Source organism: Buteo buteo, chromosome Z (assembly GCF_964188355.1).
Source record: "Buteo buteo chromosome Z, bButBut1.hap1.1, whole genome shotgun sequence".
Classification (NCBI taxonomy): Eukaryota; Metazoa; Chordata; class Aves; order Accipitriformes; family Accipitridae; genus Buteo; species Buteo buteo.
In genome coordinates, this window is record NC_134204.1 from 87,056,978 (window position 1) to 87,081,380 (window position 24,403).

A 24,403-nucleotide genomic window follows, 5' to 3' on the forward strand; every position below is an offset into this window, starting at 1 on the left:
CCCAACAGTCTTTCTCCAGCTCCTTCTAGGCACTATTGCCATTTTTTGCCCATGTACTTGGCTGCCAGTGAAGCAGCAGTTAGTGTGGCTTAGTGCATCTGCTCCCCCACCCCACGTACCCTGGATGCTGCGCTTCTCAGTATGCTGAGGAACAGCAAAAAGGTGAAATACAAGGTTATCGATGAATGTGGTTCTAAAAGTGTATGGTGTCAAAAAAAAAGAAAAAAAAAGGTTATTGATGAATGTGTTTCTAAAAGTGTATAGTGTCAAAAAAAAAGAAAAAAAAAAAGAGAGAAAAAAAGCCAGGAAAACCTTCAGAGTCTAACCCTTGAACAGAGAGAAGGACAGAAGTATTGCTGCACATTTCCTTTATCTATCCATCTATCTATCCATCCTATCACATGGCAGTATGGCACAACCGAATGTTGCTTTATCTAAGCACTGACTTGTATGATTATAGCAGATGGGTTTGAGGGCCTAATTATAAATTCAGATCACACAGGAATATATATTTGGAACGTTGCTATTGTTTGAGTGATTTCACTGCATGCATAAAGGAGTTATCTCAGTATTTATCACTCCACACTGCAACCAAACTCGAAATGATCCCTCTCTCCCCTAAGAGCACTAAATTTAAAAGTTATTTAACTGTCAGCTGTTCAGTTAAATCAGTAGAAAGCAAATTAACTTGGAGAGGGAAAGCTAAATTCTAGACATCCAGGATGATATTCAGCTGGGCTGCAGGATTAGGGATGTACTTTTCCTTGCAAAATGGTACATGCTGCATTTGTGCAGCATTAAAACAGTTCTTAAGGGTTTTATATCTACAAATTTAAAAAATATTTTTTTTTTTAAATATAAAACGCATAAAACAAAAGCATTGCGTATTTGTTGTTAAACTCTAAGGTTAGGAAGACTATCTCAATTAATGCAATTGCCCACTGTACTTTGTGATACCATTCTGAGAGACGCTCAAAAGATGAGTAGAAATCCAATCCAGCGATTCTGGGGAAATACTGAGAAGGAGATGAACATGCATGACCCAGACAAATAAATGAAATTCTCAGAAGCAAGCCATTGTGTCATGTTTGTATAAAAGGAAATGTAAGAACTATGTAAAATCCTTCACACCTGAAGCAGAGAAAAGTTCTACCTTGAAATTCATTAGATCTCACTCCATTCTGCCTTCAGCATAAACCACCGTAATAAAACAAGTTACAGCTGGGGAATGTTTATTTTTTTCCCCTTTACTGTAATTGCAGCTGAACGTATGACTTCCCAGGCAGTGAAATCCATAAACGACTCTCCATTCCCCAACTCAGTGATGCTTATGTGCCTTTGTACAGTACTTCACATTCTAAAGCTGAGCTCTACTATAGTATAAAATATAGGGCGAACTCAACCTGCATGAATTTACAAATTTTTCCAGTGTTACAGCAGACCTTCTACAAGTGCTGATTTTGTAGAGGCTAACATTGTTAAAAAATGAGGAGAACAAGATTTTTACCTCATATTGTTCAATTTTACAGAAGCTTAAATTTAAACTCATATTCCCTGAGCACTTTTCAGTGAGTGGGTGGTACAGATATATGTTGGTTTTTTTCCTACAGGGCATGTAATACAACTTCGGGCTATAAAATAAACTTGTTCAAGGAGTTCACCACTGATCACAGAGAAAGTAACTTCATGGTCTTCTGAAGAGAAAAAAGATACTTTTTTTTTTTTTTCTAATACAGAATATTCACAGTTGACGGTTACTTAGCTAGTTTCTCTGGCCTGTTGTTACTTGTCTGTTCTAGGTGTTAGGAAGTGTTTAAGGTTTAGTGCTGAGCAAAGTCTAGGGTAACGCTCGTGTACAAGCATTTCTGCCTCACAGATTAGCAAGGGCAGGCAGCCCCTTACTGTGCTGTCACCAGGCTGTCAATGACGGCTCTCCCACCACTCGAGTAGGAGGCACAAATATCAAGACGGCACGCCAAGGATACGAACTATAGGCTGTAAGAACTCTTCCAGTCTTTTAATAGCAGCAAGCTAAAAAAAGTTACTGCTAGTCTTGAGAGTCACGAGTCTGGCTTTTGCAACATTCCCTTTTAATATTTGCAGTTACTGATAGTTCAAGACTATGTGACAGCAGGCTGTGAAGGGAACCACAGCTGATCTAATTTTACCGAAAAAAATCTTTTTAAGGATGGTACTTTGCATTGAGATGGGTGGGAGAACGAAAGTGTGGGGGACAAGGAGGGATTCTTGCCATTCAGAGAGGTTTCTACTCACCTCCACAGAGTAGAAACCCCAGCCTACTGATCTTGGTTTTCCTCTTTAAAATGACAGGGGCACGCTCGCAGCTCTCGCCTCCTTTCCAGAGATCACTGCACATGGCTGGTGCAATAGAACCCCCCCCACATCCCAGCTCAGCATCCTGCTTTCTTTAAGCCTGAGACAGTTTGTTCCAAACCCAAGTCTATGTTCAATGCAGTCCCACTGCATGCCTTGGAAGTCCCCTTTCTCCTCTGTCATATGGGATCGTATGAGCTGTCCTAAGACTTTCGTGGACAGACAGTAGTTTTAAAAAACTTTAAAGCAGGAAACAGACAGCTATCGTGACTCTTGTCAACAGCTTGAAAATCCTAATGGTAACAGTAACAGCCTAACAGACTAGAATAATTGCCTTTTTTTTTTTTTTAATTTTCATGTACATAAAGGTAAAATAATATCATGTCTTAAGAACACTGTTATGATTCATCCAATCAAGCAGTCAGCAGCAGAATTACTAAGACATAAACAGAGCCTGTTACACACGCTTATAAATATGACCCTGTCCCTGATGATCACAAGCTTTTCTTGATGGGAATGTTTACTGAAGCCTGCAGTCAAGAGGATACACTGCTGTAATTAAGATTAGCTAAAACCAGAAATATTTTAAAAAACATAAACTGACACCATGCATGAAGTCCCAAGTGTATTTGGGTCTCAGCTTCAAAACAAAGTATGTCAGAGGAATACAGGCATTTTAAAACTCTGAATGTTTTAAAAGATCTGGGAGAGAAGAAAAGTTTGCTGCTACTTAGCTAGTAAGATTCTGTGCCAAGAAAAAGAGAAAAAGTAGTAGCCTTTCCAAGCTCACATCACTGCCAATGCAGTTAATATTGTACTTCTGTGTGTGGCCAAGGGGGAAATACAGACAAGTACTCCCCATTGTGAATAGCGCTGAAGTGAGTGAGGAAGAAAACAAAAGGAAAATTTAGGGGTTTTCTTTAAAATCAAGTGTATTTTTATGGTGGAACTCATGTCACCAAGAAAATAACCTACTTTTGTTCAAGAAAAAGTAAAACTAAAAACAAAGTTGATGCAATAAAAAACCAAAACCAGACACAAACAGAAAAGCCCAAACCACATATGCTCCTGGAAGATGGACTGATTAAGTTGCATGAATGGAAGATTTTTCACTTGAGATAGTCCATGCTAGGCACTTGATGACAATTTCTCATTTAGTTCCAGAGCTCTAGCATCTCCATTAGCTTTGGCATTTTCTTTAAGTACCTGCAGAGAAAAACAAACAATGAAAAAAAGAGATTTTAATAATTTTAATGTTAGTATTTTATTGGCAATCTCGGATGCATTTTATTTCTGCTACACAGTTTCCCTAAAAGATTAAGTAACTCATAAGCCCAGATAGGAAATATTCAACATTACACATCAGCACTTAAAACTCCCACCCTGTCACGACTTGCTAAACTTGTAGTCACTTGCAATGCACTACAACAGCATCATTTGTTACCTGAGGCTGAGACCATGTTTGACAATTAAGTTACCGGCTGGCAACGAAACAAGCAGAGCTAGATGAGACCTATCTTCCTGCCGACACACGCTCGCTTCCTGCTAGTACATTCGTATAAATCTAAATTTGCCAAAAAGGAGCATTCTCTGCAGCTACTTAAACAAAACTGCCAAGGTATCTTTTTGCCTCCCCCATTTAAATTTAACCTTCCTTGATTTATTTTCCATACCTCCTATTTGCAGCTTTTCTACTAGTTAAAAAAGCTCCCATGACAGCCTGATGTTCACAGACGTTCATAAGCTCCTGGCACTTCTCTTGTAATCCAATCACATTATACATATGAAAAAGGAAAACTATTAAGTAGAATCAAGCAAATCTTTACTTTAGCCATTATTGATATTGTACTCATTGGTAGGGAGTACAGATGACTTTGCAGAAGCAAGTGCAACGAGATCATATCAGGATCATCTGAACTCACTAATTCTACCTTTTTTATGAACCTGTGTGTCCATGTATGGATTTTCGTCAACACTGAGCCCACTGATGTGTTGTACCTCCAAATTTACTTTGTTATGGATTCAAAGTTTCACCAGGGAACAGCTGTTAATCTGGGTAATCATCGTGCCAGTGGCAGCAGTGAGGAATTATTAGGAGAGTGTATTCAGAGTCTGAGTAGCAAAGTGATTCCAATTACAAGCCAAAATGAACCACCCCACTTTGCATCACATGAAAAAGCTGTGTGGATTTGTGAGTTTGACCAAATCCATTTGTGAAGTACTGTCAACAGAAACTAATGTAACATTTACTATGTACTGAAAATAATGTACCATTACAGATATAATAAAAATCTTAAGTACAGAAAAGTACAGCACTCTACTGTTCAGATCTTTTGGGTTAAGGACACCACACTGTTCCAGCCAGGCTAGAGGGAATTAACATTTTCAGTGCATGAATATATTCTGGTAAAATTCTGATAAAATGGTCTTTGTGTCTACTGAAGAGTCACCAGTAGAATTCTTGCCAGTTTGGATTAGAGAGAGATTTTACTGTTTGTTTTTCATTAGTATTACATGGAGGAATGGAAGACTTTGAAACAAACTGGATGCAGTTTTGAAAATTGAGGTGCGTTTTGTCAGTATAGAATCCTTAAACATTGCAACCTTTAGAGCAGGCAAGCCAGCACCTCCCTAGCCTCCCTCTATCCCACTTCCAAGTTGCAAGCACAATATTCAACATAAATAGATTGAATTTCTGTATAAAATGGACTGACTTACATCTATTAATTCATAATCATCTTTGGCATACAGATGTTGCAGGAGGTACCAGCGTGCCACTGAAACTATGGTTTCTGGATTCCCCGGTTGATAAACCACTCTTTCCAACATTCGACGAGTCTCCCTAGAAGCATAACCAAAACATAATCCAAATCAAGTGCAACTGACTAGGTTGCATGTCACATACCAGTATCCCAGAGCAAGAAACAATGACAAGAAGTAATATAAGGGAAGGTCCTTATTTCCATACCATCCAAGGAACTGACGGAGCAGAGTTGTACATTCCTTTGTTTCCTGTGTAGTTGCATCTAAAATGCTAAGGAACACTGCCACCATTGTTATGCTTAATACACTACACTCGAGTTAGTGCTTTAACTAGCAAGTGACCCAAGTTAGATTGACATAGCAGATTTTATGACTGTTACAATAACATGATAAACATCATGATCTCTGATTTCAGTATGTGATCTGCTGAACAAGTACAGCAGGTATTCTCCTGTTTAAGAGCCATGAAATAAAACTTCTGGAAGACAGTGCACCTCAGAGAAGCAGGTACTACAGTAAATCTTAATAATCCCAATAGAATTTAATATTATACACAAATATATCTAATCCAGGCACTCACAAAAGGTACTGCAGTTCCTGCAAACACAGAGGCAAGATGTGAAATTGCAGAAGAGAAGGAAATTGGAACAGAGTACTACACAAAGTCTAAAATTCTATTTGGCTGATACTGCCTTCCAACACTGCCAGTTTGTACCTAACCAAGGCATTTTCAAATTCACCATGTCATTAGAAATCTGGTAAAAACTGGCAATCAAGTTTAGGGATGTCATATTCATTCACTGGTGCTCCATCAGCTTTGGCTCTTGTTTCAAGAATTCTGTCCTTTATAACCAATGTGATTTTCTAGTACATGGTGATTTAACAGGCTGTTGAGAGATGCCATCTGGTTTTTGTTTGCTATTTGTACTTAAGATTAATTTATTGTTTTAGGATTTTGAAACACCTAGGCAGATCAATTAGATTTTGTGATATACCTTGCTGTTCATGTAAGTTAATATCTGAAACTGTAGTAAGACCAATTTTAATTGATTAAATAAGTTTTCAGCCCAACTTTGTTATAATCGACAACCATCACAATCACATTAGGCTGCCTGTCACCTTCTTAAAAGCCCACAGAGCAAGTAAGACAGTTTGTTAGAATTATCTATAAACCCAGGTGAAATTATTGAAAAAAACATCAAGAATATTCCAATTTTCCATAGCTTAAGCAAAAATACTGTAAAAGACAAACTGGACTTAATCAAACTCACAAACTAGGAGGCTTCCAAGCCCCTCTCCCGCAAATCTTTCCCGTACTCAAAAGGTCACAACGAGCACCTGGTTGTTCAGGAACGAACATGAACTTTAACTGTGAGCCCAATTTAGGATCAAAATGAATCCCAGCAGTAGATAGGGTAGAGATATCCGTTTCCACTATTTAACATTAATTGCTATTTAACAAGAGATTTGAGAATGTATAGTCTTCCTGATTAATTTATTTAGGTAACATGATGTTAAAATAAAAGTTGTCTTATTGCTGTTTTTCTCTTGGTATGCAGGTCATATAGTTTTTTTAAGAAAAGGAGGAAGATTCTGCTGCTTCCTGCTCCCCACACTAGTAACCATCCTCCCCTGCCCCTTGTAACTGCTGTACTACTTCAAGAATTAATTCCTGTTTTCAATTTTCTTTTAGTTACTGCAGCTAGATCTGGGGATAATGACCACTTGAACTTTTGGACAGTGTGTTCCATTTAAACTTAACAAAACATGCATACCTTGCTCCCATTTTGCGATTATACTGTAGCAGTGCTTGTAGGAGAGCTGCCAGCGGGCAAGAAGAAAGTTTCAAAGCTTCAGTTGTTGCCTCCTGAACCAAGGATGGCCAGTGCTCATTTGAGACATTAGCCTATGATAAAAGGGGAAAAAAAAAAAAGAAAAAAAGGGGAAAAAAGTAATAAAAGAAGAAAAAACAAAGAAATAACAAAGAGAAAAAAGAAAGGTCTTTATTGTAGTGTGTAGTGTAAATCAGTTTTTGTTTGCAGCTCTCTAGAGAGCAGGTTCAATTCAGGCTGTTCTGAGTTACACAAAGTATTTGGCAGGTTAGAAAGAGATTTCTTTAGAAAAAAACCAAACAGTGGTTAGAAGAGCCTGGAAAAGTCACTTAAATATTCTAGGACCAGCCTTGCCAGCATTCCACTTGCTCATTTATGCCAAGAATCTTTTTACTTTTTCCATACATGTTTTAGTAATGTTTTCATCACAGACCTTTGTTTGCTCTTCAGCTTGTAAATTTTCATCCCGTGTACAAGACTATTCTAGAACGTAGAATTTATCCCCAGAAATAAAAACCAACTCCAAGATGGTAATTACCTAATAGAGCAACTACTGAACAAATCCCTGCATCTTTTGGCTTAAGGAAAGTCTTATTATCCCCACTGTCTCCAAAATTACTCTACTTGAAGGGGTGCCCAAATTTTCATTTGGACAGAAAATTGGGAGACAAGCAATTTTCAAACACAGAGCTTTCTTGGATCTGAGCAAGGTTTTCACCAGGCTTTTGCACATTTCATTAAGCCAGTGCAGATTAGAGAGGCTGGACAGAAATCCACTGATCAGCTGCTCTGCTCATGCAAAAAGTAGAGATGAGATAATCAAATTCATACTAATTACATTTTTTAAACAAAGTCTTGTATATTCTCAGGCAATTCAGGCCAGCATTTGAAGAAGTAGTATTAATTAAGGTAGAGGGTACCTTGAAACCTGTGGAGATATTTAGGAGCTATAGGAAACAGGGAGCAGACCACTAGAAAACGGACAGAAGAATCATGGGAGGAAAAATCCTGTCACTTGACAATTTCTGCCTTTTGAAACATATGGCTTGTGAGAAAGAAACTTGACTACACTGAGGCGGATTCTCTTTTCCCACCAGGAGCAACAGCTTTGCAGCTTTATCCTTGGTAAAACTGATTGCCTTTTCTTATATAAGCACTCAGGATATATGGGTTCCTTTGACTGATTTTGATTATGGCTGTTAGCTTGATCATCTGTTAAAATACATGAAAAAGCATTAGCCAAGATCAGAGCAGTATCTACCATTTACACCAGGCTTTAAAGAAGTCTGGTTGTGCACTTCAAGTTTCTAGAGTGACAATGCTTAAAGAGAATAGACTCTTGCCAAGAATTTGAGTTATGTTCACCTGGCCCTTGGTGCAAGGAGCAGAATAATTTTCTTTATACCACAAGGTACGCTTGCCTTAGATTGTCTTTATACTTCAAGGCAAGGCATGATATCTAGAAATGGCCATACAGCATAAAGTTACTTGAAACTTGACCGAAGTCTCCAGGCACCAGTGCAGTAAAAATGTTTATTAAGGCAGTTGTCTGAACAAGAGGACAGAGACTTGAAGGGTACGTCAATTTGGATTATCAAACTGAATCTGTTATAATAAGCCTTATTGAACAAGTTAGTCTCTGTATGCACACAGTGGTTCTATGTGTTTATTTCACAGCAACCTCTCTTACAGAGACATTCTAAAAACAGTCCCCTGCCCCTTGCAGTCTCATTTTATTGTCTAGTTGTTTTAAATGCAGTCATTTAAACAGGGGCTTCATTTAAAGACTGCAGAAGCCCTACATGCCATGAACTCCTGTTAAATCATGCAGTTACGTAATTTTGGTGATCCTACCATGCAGATTTCCAGTGCGAGCATAGCTAGCCTGAGCAGACTGGATAACTTCCCATTCCAGCTACCCTGCTGTGATGCCAACTGCAGGCTCTTTCTGTAACACATCTCTGCTCCAACCATCATTCTTTGAGACTGATACACTTTTGCCAGCCACTGAAAATAAACATAAAACAAAATCAGTTATGGAGCCACCAAAACACACATCCATTAAGTAATATCATTTAGTGCAATTTATGAGAGTATCACAGCACACTATTAGCTAAAACACCATCACCCACCCAGCCCTCATTCCAACAAAATACTGCGTACTGCCCTGCAGGAAAACATAGTCTGCTGCAGAGCTGGCAGTACACCTCACTACAGTAACTTATTTCGGAGTTCCCTTGACCACCCACGGACAACTGTTTGACAGTTGTTTTAATATGGAGATTGCTCACAGGTGAACAAATAACATGTCTGTCTTTGTGAAAGTCATCCTTCAGACTAGAAGAACATTGTGTAGTGCCTCATTTGTCTCTAAAAGTTCTGTAGAGATGAAAAGGTCATTTTTCCTGTGGAACAAAGGTTTTTCCAGCCCATCTGAGTAATGTCAGGAATATGAAAGACATTACAATGTAAGACTGAACTCAGATGAAGGGTTGGGCTACACAGTTTCTGACACAGCAGGGTCATGCTGGAGGACCTAGATAGGGTAGGAAGTAGACACTGGGATCTGTACAGAGTTTCATGCTCCTGCTGCCTGCTCTACCAGCACAAGATGTCCTGGATTTGCTCACAAGAAGAAGGAAAAGAATTCTAACCCCTCCCTCTTTAAATCTGTAGTCATGTCACATTCTTTGAAGCAGACACAGCCACAAGTTTGTAAATCCCTCACATTTACATGATATACATCAAGATGCACAAGCCACATTTAGAAATATTCTTTGCTGGATCACCAAGCGAATAAAGCACTTCTTTCCCCTGCTTTTAAGCAAAGGTCCTTAGACTTTTGTTAGCTAAAGACTGCCTGGTGTTAGAAGGGGCAAAACTCCTAACCCCTTCTGATGCATCAAAGTTATCTATCATTAAGAAGAGACACACTAGAAAGTATTTATTAGCACTAATGAGATTGTGCATCCTTGACATTAAGCTGCAGGACTGCTTTGTAAAGTAGAACATACATTCCTGTGCAGTAAAAAAGAGCTTTCCTTGGCCTCAGCTCTTTGCAGCTGAAGATACCCAGCACTCAAGATGTGAGGACAAGAGAACCCTCATGCAAAGGCACAATGGCAGCTCTGCTAGATCAGCTTTTTTCAATTTTCCTGGTACGCCACAGCACAAAAAGTAGAACAACCATCAGATGAGTAGTTCAACAGTGCTCCTAAATCTTGCAAAACAACCATTTAGACAAAAGCCACAAACTTAAGCAAAAAGCAAAGTTAATGCCCCCTCTAACTTAGTAAAACTGTAAGGCATCACGATGGATACTTCTGAGTAAGACAAAACATTCATCAAACTCTTAGGAAATCTAGAGACAGAAAACATAAAAGCATAGATCTAGCCATTCGGAACAGATGTAGCAGCCAGGTCTTTTCAGAATGCCATCCAAGCCCTAAGAAATATCTTTCTTCTGAAATATCTTTCTTCTGAAAAGATCTTCCTCAGAGGTATCTTATCTGTAGCCTGGATTTAAAAAACAAACCAAAAGAACCCTTTCCCCCTGCAAAACTACATAGACTTTCACTTCACTTCTCCCTGCTTGTAAGCAAGATGATACTTGGCTATGCAAGGGATGCTTGAAGAATGTATATAAGCCCTAATTCAATTTTCAAAATATATTACTAAAATAGAGGATAAGATCATGTCTTGCATGCCCCCATATTTTGCAAATCCAATCTGAATGAGTTCTGCAGTTCTGAAAGCTGAAGTCTCACAAGCCAAAGTAAATGTGTCAAAAAAAGCATCTTTCCACAAATGATACTCGTATGTTCCAGAAGGGAAGAGGATCTGCAGCCTTATACCAAGTGAGATAATGATCTCTACAGCAGCCTTGCACTGATGTTCTAAGACTGAAATCTACTTTAGCGAAACTTACCACAAACAGGGTTTTATTTGTTCAAGAGGCAGAGGGAGCACCATAAATCCTGCAGCTATGTAGAGGACTCTAAAAGTTCATGGAATTTTTCTAAATAATGTGCTGCTAACATTGGTAAAGGAAGATAGTAACTGCAACAGCAATGGCTAGGAAATAAATAAATAAATATGCTGCATCACCAGAAAGATCTCTTGGCATGTGTGAGACAGACTTCTCAGATTGTCTCACAGAAGCAGCATATGAAGTGAGTTATAGCACCTGTTACTGGGACTGATTTCTCTTCCCTGCTGACTCAACTTGCTGAAAAGAATAGTGACACCTGACATCAGGAGATTACGGAGAAAGAGACTTATTCAGGTTTTCAGACCCTGAATAAGGAATTGTATATTACTATACTAGGAAACCATTTACTTCCATCTATTCTTATGGGTTATGAAATACTTGTTTTGGAATTCATGTCAAGTCACAAGTCCCTAAAGACACAGGTGCCAGGGGTTTATCTCAAGTTTTTAATTCTCCTGCCTCCATATCCCTTGCAGTCCTTATTATTTCAACTATTAAAGAAAATTAACATAATGTTACAACTTTATAATGAACTGAATATAAGCTGGTTTTTCTGTCACTGGCTGTCAGTGGACAAATAAAAGCAAAAGAGTGAAACGAACTCTCACCCACTTACAGTGCATACTCTGCTGAGAGCAGCACACCAAAGTCAGCAATAGGATCCACACTTACCTGCCAGGCTGCAACTGAAGTTGAACTGGCCATGACTGTCTTGCGAAGCTCCTCCAGGATGTTGTCTGGAAGTTCTTTGTGAGACTGCAACAGCTGCTTACACTGAACTTGTCTCAAAAGCAAAAACAGAGCTGGGTGCTCGGGGCGGCTTTTTAAACCCTAAAATGAAAACAAGGCTCAACATATCAGAATTATAATTTCCAAATATCAGAAGATACTTTGATCTTTCCACTTTGGTCTTTACAGAAAACAGCACTGAAAGCATTCTCAGGATGCTTGCAACACAGCATTTTCCTCCTACTCTGCACAAAGGAGTGTTCCAGGAATTGACACATGAAAATAGATAAGGTTTTTTCTGTCCTCAAAATACATTTGAAGTCTATCCTAAATTTTGTACATGTCCTACCCTTAGAGGTTTCTGAAAGACAGACAGGTAAATGGCAGACCTCTGGTGCTCCTTTGGTTTCAAAACCATTACAAGTTTGGGGCTGATTCAGGCAAAAAAACCTGTCCTGTGGCTAAAAGGGACCTTCAGAATGTTCCAAGCAATTTCAGTTCTCCCAGCTAAGGTGTTTTATTCTCACTGAAACAGAAGCACTTTACTAAACATTTCTTGTTCAGTAACAGCAGATACCTATAGACTATTTTTCGGAACAAAATCACGCAAAAAAAACCAGACAGAAAACTAGCTATATGTGGCTTTATCCTTCTGATGTGAAACACGTGAAGCTTCTGCAAGTCATATTACATGTTATTTTACCTGTTCAAATCACAATACTTCCAAGAGTTATAACTCACACCGGATCTGTTCTCAGAAACAACACTTGTACTTTACACCCGTTTTTTTAAAAAACAAACTATGTTGCCTGTGAGTCCTTAAGAAGCTGCTGCTTTGCAAAGAATACATGTACATGCAGAGAATTTCTGAAACCCAACAGAAGCTGCTAGTATTTGCTGCAATTTTCCCCCATTAACAAGTGTGGCGTCACATTGCCTGTCTCAAATGGAACAAGTGCAGTGCCCGACTCGTCACCCCCAGTTATACTGCTTTCTGAGAATCCTGGGGTCCAAAACTGTCAATGAGAGCTTGTGGTACCACAGAGTGTTACTCCTGTTTCTTCACAAATTGCAGGCACTGACTGTCCTCTCTCCAAGCTATTTAACTAACAATCAAGACCCACCATAACCTCCCCCATGCCCAGATACCACCTTGTATGGCTAGAAATCTCTGATCCTTGTTAATGTATGACAGGTCAGTGGACATCCTGGCCATAAAAGCAAAACACCTCCTCACTAAGTAAACAGAAAGATAAGAAAGTACTTCCCCCTAGAAAACCAGCACGTTCACTTAATTTGTTTGTTTAGGTTTTGATTATTTTTTTTTTTAAACTCCCTTCCCCATTAATATGGAAATGCCATAAGAAAGGAGCACATTTGCATGGGAATAGTCATTTTCCTTAATTAAAATCACGGATGTGTGCTGCTGAGTCCAATTTTTTTTTTTGTTATCTTCTGCCAAGTCTATTCATGAACACATGAAACACACACTTGAGGCTTGTTAGCACCCCAGTCCCCTTCCCCAACTGTGTTGCCTGAAGACTTTTCCTTTTAACAATTAAACTTGTAGCATCCACTTGTGGCTCTGAAATGGAGTACCAACACAACAGAGCAGAAGACATTTAAGTCCCCTGCAAGTCTCCTACCTGGACTTCTTGCCTTGAATTTCTGTAATGTTTTGCTTAATACTAGGTTAATGAATAAAGGCAAGAAGGGCAGGCTTAGCTTTGTCATGTCATACACTGCTTGTTTCAACTATTAACACGGTTTTGGTGTGGCAAACAGAGTAAATATCTTGGGGAGGAGAGAAAATGCCAACAACTATCGCATCTTGTAGCTCTGATGGCACAGAGAGTTGCCAATTCAAAGATTACCATTTTGTAAAATGCACACAAATCATGATTTCTACAGAATTCTACCACAATCTGCCAGTATGATACCATATACCTTGGTACAAAGAGCTTCAGCTTCTGAGAGTTTACCAGTCTCCTCTAGACTGGTAATAGCTTGACATAGACACCAGTCTTCAACAGTCTGGATATAATTATGTGGAAGATTATTTTCTCCAGCTGCAAAAACAGATAAAACACTTAACCGGATTACTGTATATGCTGTAGTGCCATACCATGTCACATGCTCTAGGGAGTAATGAAGAACTTTTAGTAGTATTAACCTGACATGGCTTCCTTCATTAGTAGGAACATTAAGAGATAGTAAAATAAAAAGCAGGAAGAGGGGGAAAAAGAATACACCATGTGAGTTAATGGTTTGAGAACATTCAATCAAACATGGAATTTTAATTCCAGTTTTCAGAACACTACAGATGTTGAACAAAGCTGAGACTGAGGTTATCACTCTACTGGAAAAGTTACAGAACTCAAGAATACTTTAGCCTTTCCTGGTAAGCAGTGTTTCTGTACTGTAATACATTCATCCATCCATTTAGGCATCAGAGTTCAGAAGTACTATTATAAAAAAGCATTTGAGGCTTTGCAGGGGAAAGCAAGCTGTGATTAAGTAATTAACCCTAGCCATGCATTAGGATTTAGCATTTTTATGTAATAAAATACAGTTATAGCTCAAACCACTACTGAGCAATTCTCAGCTTATTTGTAAGTTTCTAAAATTCAGAAGACTATTGCGAGCTTAGAGCATTTCAGTTTTATTTTATTTTTTTAAATTAGAAAACTTGTATAGCTTACTTTTGGCTGAAACTGTAGCTACAAGTATCATCTCTAGATCTGTTAGCCTTGGCTGAGTGTTGTTTAGACAGACAACGGTGTTTTCAGCATGACACGCTGCCATTAGCACTGCCCAGGCAGAAGGATTATCTAGAAAAGAATGGATAAAGGCAACTCATGTCCATTCTAAATATGCTGGTAATTCATTTAGAATGGTCTTTACCAGATTAAGCATAAAAACATAGTCATCAATGCAACCACACACTGTAAATAAGAGATAGCAAGAACAAGGCAAGTAATTCAATCAGACCCTTACATCAGCCCAGCCCAAGGCAGCTGATAACTATTTGACTCTAACTAGTAAGATTCTTCAAATTATAAGACAAAGATGCTGTTTCTAAAGCCAGCTAATACATTTTTCACATAGCCACTGGTGTGCCAACCGAATCTGCTAGTTACTTCTGACTTCACAGATTAAACCTATTACTTAGTGCTGCATAACAGTGGCAGCAAAAATCCCAAGATGCCATCCACAGCTTTCAGTCATACAGACTCAGTCTTGTCTGACCACTAGCATGAAAGTTAGGGTGATAGGTGCTTACTTCTAGCGTCAGCAAATTCCAGTGTCAGCTTTACCTTGACCTAGCCCCATGAAGAGCAACTATGAGTTGGAAGAGTGGTCTCTTGTCCTGAACTGGACAGAGCTCAGTTAAAGATTTCACCCATGTAAATTTTCATCTGAAAGATAATGAATTTTGCCAGCAAAATGAAACAAAGCTTGAAGATCTAACAAAGTAAAATGTAAAGTATACTGCTTTTCAACAGCAGTCATAGTCTTGCATGTACCTGTAGGGAAGTAATTGAAGTTTTTAACTTGCAGCCACACTAATGTATCAGAGCAAAATTACTGCAGAAGAAACAATGTTTTGGTATTTCACTACCAAGTGCAAATTAGCACTTGAAAACCCCACTAGATTTGCACTTCATATATTTAATGAAGATCACCATTTAGTAACAGGAGAACAGTTGCCTATAGTTCATAACCAGCATACTGTAACAGAGCATTTGCAACCCAAATTCTCAAGCTAGAGGAATTTGCTTGGTGTAGCATACTGATTCTGAGGGAACATTTGTTTTTCTTTTTTTGTCCAATATACTAAATAATATTTATCTCTTCTCCTGCTGAGGGATTAACAAATTGCCTGTGTTTTCAGAACAAGCCTTGAAACTCAGTGATTTTTTAATTCTTGTTTGGTTTAATTCCCCATGTCTAAACTTGGAATGACAGTTAAAATTTCAACTCTAACCATTCTCCCCAAAACATACACAGATAACCCAAAACAACAAAACAACCCAAGAAAAGTAGATTTTTTTGTTAGCACAGTAATTTTGCTTCTGATGGGTAAAAAAATCACTAGTGTGTTTGAGAGCAAGAGTAACCTGGACAGAGGCGGATTGCCTTCTGAATATTTTTCAGAGGATTGTTTTTCTCATCTTCTAACATGTGACATCCTGCTGCCAACTGATTAACTGCAATATTCAGCAGGACTTCCTATAAAACAGAACATAAAAGTGACTTAACACTGTAATGTAAGTGATCAGATGAAATTAATTTTAGCATTGTTTATGGAATTATAAAGTCTGCATTTTAAGAAAGTCAAACCTTTCCATGGTTTACATCAAGTACTTGTGCGATGTTTCCTGCCACAGCTCCCCCCTGCAAGATTGAAAAAAAAAATAACTGATTTGGTTATATGACTGATTAATTAAGAGATTTTATACAAAATGCAATGTAGAGATCTTTTTATCTTTGTTAATCAGAAATACAAAGTTTGCACAATGAGATCTTTTCCTTGCCTACAGCAAGATCTCTTTATAAAGAATAAGGAAGAGACAGTCAGGATTAGAGCTTATCCATATGTTGTGTTTCTAATTTTACCCCATATAGGAAGGGGTTTGTTTTCAGGTGCTAGTTCTGTTTACATAATTGTCATAAATTAAGACAAAGAGTATTTATTTGGAGAAGAGCTAATAATAAGCATAAAAGCAGCAAGGAAATAGTGGCTAATGTGAAAAGTGAAACTGACTAGATTAATCAAATTCAACATATGTAAATCCTAATATATATTTATATATACACATACATATGTACAAAGCTAAATAAAAAAATTATACCTACTACAGCCTTTTCTTGTTGGAAAAAATCTAGCAGATTTTTTCTGTAAGTTTATTTCAAGAAGATAAAGAACTGCTATGCCATGAAAGATACAAATAATTGGATATATAACTTCAGTATGTACCTGTGTATTGCTCTGCATGTGCTTGTATATGTAAGCCTTAAGCTTTCACATTAACTAGTGAATGTCCATGTACTGAAGGGTGGGGGTTTTTTTAGTCAAACACCACAGACTACTCAGGATGTAAACAGCACACATGTATTACAGCAGTGCACTTACTTTTGCCTTTTGTGATGCATACAGTGGAACTAGTCGAGACAGAAGAGACCAGAGGGCAGGATTATCAGGGTTCCTGGGAAAAGAGCAAAGATATTAGACTCTCTGGTTTAGATATGGACCTAGTCTTCTATGACTCATTAGGCAGTTGCTATAAATCCCAAATGGATCTTTTTCTATTAGGAAAACAACCCAGTGTGGTTGAAAATAGACAGGGGTAGTAATTTAAAACAAACAACACAATATTGAAGTTATAATGCTGGCTAAAGAAATAAAATGTACAATATGGATATCAATATTCATGGGAGGAAAACAAATAAACTTTAGGACTACAGGTCTTGTCCTTGTGGTGTGAAGAATGAGGAATTTTAATTGCAGTTGGAGAAAAACAATTTCCATAAAGAATCATTTCCGAAAACACTTGGAAAGACTATGATGTGTGTCTTGCTTAAAGGCATTGATTAAAGTTCCCCCTTTCTAGAATGCTAAGGTTAATCAAAACACATTTAAACACAGACATTTAGCTAACAGAATGAACAGCTCTAGAGGCTGTTAAATAAAAGCCCTAGAGACTTTTCTAGGTTCAAGGTTCTGCTACATATGATGAAAAATGCTTTCACAGAACAGTGAACTGATCTAGCTACCAAAGAAGCCACCAAAACAAAACCAGAAAACCCCAAACAAGCCATGAAAGTTCTGCCATTTGATCCCATAAATCAGAAAGCAAGCTTCTGTCAGCTGATGCTACAACCTTAAGTGAGGACTTCATGTTTGAAAAACATTTTTTTTCTTTTTTTGTTAGAAGAATGCTGCAAGTGAACAGACATTTGTGTACTATCCAATGTAATCAAAGCAACATATTTACGAGTCAATCTAAAGAAAGACAAAATACATACCTATGTACTGCTTTGGAGACTTCTCTCTGGACCGCCACATTTCTACCTTGCAATGCATAAACAGCAGATGCAATAAGGCACCTTTCATAAATACTATCATCCCTTTTTTCATGCTTCAGTAATTCTTTTAGGGCTGCTGTTGCAAGTGTAGCATCCTGCTTTACCAGTCCTAGTGTGCACAAAGCCTTCAGACTTTCCGTACTAGGTTCCTTTAATGAGCTGTTGAATCAGAGGAAGGGAAGGAGACACTATTTTGGAGCATAAATTAAATTTACTATTAACATTAGAGTACTTGTTACTTGAGTCCTCTTGCTCCTGTGTATCATGTATGGTATACAGAATTAATAGTCTCTCACTTTGGGATTGGGGATCAAGCTAGATCAGTATCCTTGAGGTCTCAGGATATGGAAAACAGCAGTAGCTATGTGCCATTTCAGCACTCAACCTTACAATACATAACTACTTGGCAAGACTCTGACACATTAACTGCCCTACAGCAACATCCATATAACGAATGGCAAGAGAAACTGTGTTAACACTGATAACTATTTTCTTTTCTTGAAGATGTTTATACTCCTAACTAGTATCAAACCTGAGTTGTAGTGTGCCTATTTACAGCTTTGCAACAGAAATCCAGGAAGGAAAAAGCCAGAAATAAGTCTGTTGCATACAACTGCTCTTTCTGAGAACAGGGATGTTCTGAGAAATCACACCCTGTTTACATGAAGATTTGTTCCAATGTAAGGTATTATGAGCGTGCTTTCCACCTTCTATGAGTTTTAGTACCACTATCAGTTGCACTGTTCCATTCACTTCATTCAGTTTAACCTCATATCAATAGTATTCCAAGCTTTACTGGAGACCTACTAGATACAGTTACTGATTTTCTTCAGCAAATTTTTCTAGTATAGGTGGCGAACTTAAGTTAATCCCCTGATCTTCAACTCTTGTGAGAACAGTGAGCTCAGTACAAACAACCAAAATCAAGGACCTTAACTGATGTACTAGTTGAAGGTGTTCTTACGATAAAGGCAATTCAATAAATTGCAATACACACTGAATGGAGGCAAATAACAAAATAATGCATGGCAACAGTAATTTGGAGGTCCTTCACTGTAATGTCCTAAACGTAACTACAGAATGAAGTGCTGCTTATTTTCACTTACCAGCTGACTATAAGCTCTAATCAAGCTTCTAATATGATTATTTTTGCCTTCAAAAAAAGACAAGAATGTAAACTTCCTATTCTATGTTTTGTTTTCAGTCCCTAGCAAGAAAATTCCCTAGTTGCTGTTAAACATAAACTTGAATAGCCAGCACTATGTCATCTGATGGAAAGGCGCTGCCCTTCGACAAGTTAAGAAGTGTGATTCTATCATATTAGCTATAAAGTCATACTCACTGCTAAAAATCTCTGGGCCAAGCTGGCCATGAGACAAGAAGAAAGGCGGCTTCTTGTTAAAGGTCCTGCTCAGGCCCTTTAAGTCATCTAGCATGAATTTCAGTCAATAAAGATATCTGTGTATTGGACTAGAATGAACCAGTTTTGTTCTTATTACTAAAATCCACCATATACATTTGCAGCACTGTGCTTCCAATTCAGATCTAGATATATTCACTATAGTGTAACTTTCCTAAACCATTTACTACTTTTTTTTTCTTTAAACACAAACAACTAATGTCATCTAGAAAACTCTCATTGTTGATGTTTATGACAAAAATAGAAGTCTGCAGTGATTAATAGGATGTAGGAAATATCAGGTTCCTAGCTAGTTAATCATCAGTTACTCAGGATTCAGAGTGTACTAGGTCATGGACCTTCACTATTTCAGTAACTTCAGGAGTCTGCTGGCAAGATGGAGACTGTACAGCCACTACTGGAGTGCTCTGTTGACAGAGAGTTGATCCTGAGAGGCTGAGATGTTAGCTCTTAATCCATAGCTGCCAGGAGACTAACAATGATGCGTGGGGCTTTTAGCCTCCACAGCTCTGAAAAAAAAAGACATTCATGAACAACTGATACAGATCTGTTTTTTTCATGGGAAAGGTACAAGATTGTCCTTGCCTATGATGGTTGGAACACAATTGTTCTGGAGATTTCTGACTATTTAAACTCAAATTGTTTTCATTAGTCATCTAGATGTCTTACAGCTAATGAGCAAAAATATTGCCTAGTGCTCAGGACAACTACAGATTAATATTATCTTAAAAGATAAACCTATTAAAATTATCATTCAAGGACATTAGACATCCAAACTGCCCAGACCACTAACTCTTCCACTCCATACTGCTTTAAGAATATGGAAGAAGACATAGGCCATAAAACAAAACAGGTATATCATATGAATAAACTTAAAACAACACTGCATCCACCTCAGATACCCCCAAAAGTAAATTTGAGGATTCAGCAGTACAATAAAACAGCACGTATTGATTATTATTCCCTCCACTCACCATTTAAACAGCAGTGTCTCTGCAGTATGCACTCTGTTCTGTTTATACTCTATTATTGCCAAGGCAGTCAGGATATGTGCTTTATCTTGTTCAGACTCAGCAACAGACAAGGCTTTTTCATATGCTGGTAAAAATTGAAGACACAGAATTGAAGTAGGAGAAAAAAATACAATGTTTATAAAGCCTCTAGAAAGGCATGATATTAGAACACACACACAATGCACTTTGGTTTCAGGTTTACTGTATTTTCACACTTCAAATCATAGGCAGAAGAAAAAACGTTGACTAAGACTCTAGAAGTAACTGTATGTTAGGAAACACCAGATTTACAGGGCTGTTTAGAGCCTGGGAATTGTTTAATAAGGAGCAAGTGGAAACGGAACTGAAAAGCAATATTGGAATATCCAGAAAATGCCTTAAAGAACACAGTTTAAATACTCCCATGACAGTTTATTTATAAAATAGTATTTCAGATGAGCACATATCACTCCAATTAAAAACTGAGAGTTATTTAAAATGCTGAGCTGGCTGCTCCTTCGCGAGTGCTTATACTTCTACACTGACAATTCAGTATACTTTTTTGTGAAGTCTCACATCTTAGCAGTACAGAACACGACAATACAGCACTTACATTTAGCACTAAAGCTAAAGTGCTTTCAACAACACATTAGTCTCCTACCCAGAATTCATTTTTCCAGGAAAACCATTTCATTTGAGAACACAGGAAGCTAAAAGCACAACAGCTTAATGGACAAGAATTAAACACTTGAAGAAATGTAGCTTCCCTTTGTACATTTTAATAGTTCTAGCACCCTGCTGAACAGCCTAATGATTAAAATAGTTGTGGAACTTGTACTTATGCATTAGGACTGAAAGAGTGAAATAAACTGAACTACAGCTAGGTTGGTCAGACAAATTTTGGTAAGATTCATCTTAGGAGAAGTGTCCGATAATGCTTTGAATTAGGCACATGCTTACCTTTGATACTTTCTTGTAAGAGTCCTTTCTTGAAGTAGGCTAATGCTATCCCTACAATGCCATCAAACTCAGTTAGGGGTATTGATGCATAAACCTCAATGGCCTTATCACACTGACCAAGGGCACTGTAAAAACAAAATAAGTCACTGGTATGAAAGATGTAGCAACAGCTGCTATGATTCCGACAAGCTGTCTTTGCAGACCAGTATCCTCTTTTCTACAGCAGGTGTAAGCAGACAACTGGAAAGAGCGAGATTAGGACAAGAATTCCCCAGCATTCCCCAGCAGCATTCCCCACCCCCCATTACAGCAGTTACTCTCTCCAACTACCTGTTGCATGAAGAATAATTGAAATGAAAAAGTCCTCTCCATCTGCATGACAGCTATATGTAAGGATGTCACTTAACGGTTAACACAATGGAATAGGAGAAAATAGCAAAGGAGAAATGTGAAAAAAGCAAATCGAAGTATGCATGCAGACAGGCAAGTGCACATACAGACAGAGCTACGGCAGTCTTGTCCTAAGACCACTATGGAAGAAATTACATAGGACTATGTTTATTAGAACTAGTTATTCATCACTGGAGCTTCGCTCGTGTGTAAGTTGCACACAGGAATCACCATGCATACAGCTTGTATGTGAGACTACAGGAAACTGAAGAGTTGCTTCTAAAATCTTCCCTGAACTTAAAGAATGAATTGTCACATTATCACAGCCTACAAGTTCCAGTGTCATGTACAGAAACTTAAGAATATACAAAGTTTCCCTAGAGAGCTGACAAATATCTAATTAGCAGAGCTCGAGCTATCTCATATCAAAGAGAAGTCTGCAAGTCTTCATTTGTTAAGACTTATGTCCTGCATTCCCTCAGAACCAGAAGGGAATTGTGAAGGGAAGTTTCAATTTTGAGTCGGACTGCAGCAGAGAGGGTCATCAGCAGAATGACCACGTACATGTACACAACACCCCAACCCCACATGCTTCAGGTTGTACAAGTCAATACAAATTCAAAGGGCAGATAGAAGGGATTTTGAATAAACCTTGAAGCAGCCATTTTATTCAGACTAAGCCTACTACATATCTCAAGTGTGGAGATTGTAAAAAACCCAATTTATTCTGGAGACCATAAAACAGCTACATTGTGTAGACTAAGTTAAGGCACTTAAGTATCAAGCTAAGGATAAGAGAATCTCTGGCATGTTATAAACTGTGAAGACATATAGCAATTCCTTGCAATTTGATTTTTTTTTTAAAAATACACTACCCATTTCTGGAGCACATAAAAAGTTCAGTCAAGCTTGCCTACAGTTAAGAATGATGTTTAATACATTATTTTTAGCAACCACCTTTCACCTTTCAGCCTCACCCATGTTTTGCACCACCGCATTCACTATATCCAAAGCTGAAGTTAGGGGCTGGGAAAGTATGTCAACAAACACTTACCACAGTGACCTGCCATAGTTTTGCATTGCTATATTGTATTTCTCGGTATCCTCAGAGTTTTTCAGCAATGAAGCTGCCCTGAAAATAACCACAATTAAGAATAATTACCATCTGACTACAATATGCATATTTTTACAATAGCTCTCAGACCGGAATGGACAAATGTTTTATGCAGAAGCTTTTCTATGCTAATTAAGCACAGAGCCTATTTCACTGTTTTAATGCATCAGCAAACATGTTCACCGAACATGGTTCCCTTCACTACCTCCCCCTACCATTTGAAAAGAAGAGAGAAATAAAAAACAAAACCAAAGCCCAAACACCTCCATTAATTAGAATGAGGAAGAGACCAAAACCAAACCCAAGCTTACCAACTCCCCAAATTTCTCTTAAATCCAGTACAGTGAATTAGCTAAATGTCCTGGTAAGACACGCAAGCCTTGGAATATCTTTACTTCTCCAGTTCTGTGTTCTGTATTTCTAATTTTGATATAAGAACATCCCCACACCTCTCCTTACTGTACACTTAGTTGAAATGTACTGTTGAATCGAGAAAGTAAGGTTTACTAAAGGAAATGAAAAACCCTTAAGTTTTTCAGCTGGTGGATGGAAAAAGAGGTCAAGGAGCTTCTATCAGGAAACTTTCCAAGGGTTTAAGTTTACCTCTCATAGGCGTCTGTTGCCTGCCTTTTTAGATGCAGATACTCATTCAAATAACCAAGCATTGTGAAAGCTGATGCATCGTCTGGATTTCTTTCTAGAAAATCAGAATTGACAATATAGGAGAACATCATCAAAAAGAGCTGTGAAAAAGCATTATAAAAACATTGGTACATTGATGCTACAGTGTATGCATATATACAAAACAAATTGCCAAGTGCTTCTGTCAGTTGCTCACTGGAATCATTTTGACAGGCGGCAGGCAAATACAGAAGAGATATGAAGCCCCACAACATGACATCAGGTTAGCTCAAAAATGTTTAAAATCTTATGACACAGCACTAATGCACTCAATGTATTTTAAGTTTTTCAGCCCACAGTGGTTTGGTTTTTCTGTAATGAAATAGGAAACTATTCAGCTTGTATTGACTCTAGTAAAATACTAGTAGAATCTTACAGTTTATTTTTAATACTACAACTTTGAAATGCTTATTAGTAGCTAAGGCACAGATTTGTCAGCTGTTATCTCATCTCAGACTTCTAACCTTTTCTCCCAGACTAGGAAGGATCATGTAGGCCCTCCTGCAGTCCATTTAAGAACAGGGATTGCACAGACAAACACAGCCTCACATCTACCTCATTTTAAATGCTTGCACCTTATTTTGTAGCTCTCAAAAATCAGCAACAGATTACTCATCAAAGCATTTACTTACAGTAATAGATGCAATTAAAGAAAATCCACATTTGTTCTATCTACCTTCCCAGCTAGACATACACAAGACTACCCCAACAGGGAGGCCACACTGGCTCAGAGCCATGCCCAAGAACACGGTCCGTCTGCTACTGAAAGTTAACACAATCATATGCTTGAGGTGATGGAGTTACAGAGCATCCAGCAAGCAGGCTTCTGCCAAACATCACAGCACAGGGGCAGAGGAACTAGCATCTATCTGCACCTATGCATACAGACTCACCCAAAGGAAGTCTGATAGCAAACACCTGATGACAAGAATGACAAAGCTCTGCTCCTTATTTTGATCAGTCTTTGAAACAAAATCTGATGGAATGAGTAGGCAGGCAGAACTCACATCTATTTCATCTTTGTGTGATAACAAAAATCAGTGGCCCACTTACCCTGTTTTGGTTACTTACTTTACAGTTCAAAAGCCTCTTCCCAACCTGGACAGA

At 38.1% G+C, this 24,403-nt stretch overlaps 1 protein-coding gene across 6 annotated transcripts in view; it reads right to left on the reverse strand.

The window, feature by feature from the left end:
• Positions 1–2,001: 2,001 nt before the first annotated feature.
• The window catches only part of SKIC3 (SKI3 subunit of superkiller complex), a 52,887-nt gene continuing 30,485 nt past the window's right edge, over positions 2,002–24,403 (reverse strand). For 5 of the 6 annotated variants that reach the window (XM_075021131.1, XM_075021136.1, XM_075021133.1 and 2 more), the window contains exons 28-42: positions 23,219–23,312; positions 22,556–22,633; positions 21,112–21,236; positions 20,134–20,257; positions 17,680–17,898; positions 16,787–16,859; positions 15,994–16,047; positions 15,771–15,882; positions 14,352–14,480; positions 13,597–13,718; positions 11,593–11,751; positions 8,784–8,936; positions 6,873–7,003; positions 5,053–5,176; positions 2,002–3,540 (exon numbers count right to left, since the gene is read on the reverse strand). In XM_075021131.1, coding sequence (XP_074877232.1) covers positions 3,463–3,540; positions 5,053–5,176; positions 6,873–7,003; positions 8,784–8,936; positions 11,593–11,751; positions 13,597–13,718; positions 14,352–14,480; positions 15,771–15,882; positions 15,994–16,047; positions 16,787–16,859; positions 17,680–17,898; positions 20,134–20,257; positions 21,112–21,236; positions 22,556–22,633; positions 23,219–23,312 — 1,775 coding nt within the window. In that variant the 3' untranslated portion in view covers positions 2,002–3,462. Of the gene's footprint in view, positions 3,541–5,052; positions 5,177–6,872; positions 7,004–7,849; positions 8,142–8,783; positions 8,937–11,592; positions 11,752–13,596; positions 13,719–14,351; positions 14,481–15,770; positions 15,883–15,993; positions 16,048–16,786; positions 16,860–17,679; positions 17,899–20,133; positions 20,258–21,111; positions 21,237–22,555; positions 22,634–23,218; positions 23,313–24,403 lie in introns of those variants that run through there. The other variant, XR_012649073.1, reaches the window with a different exon arrangement.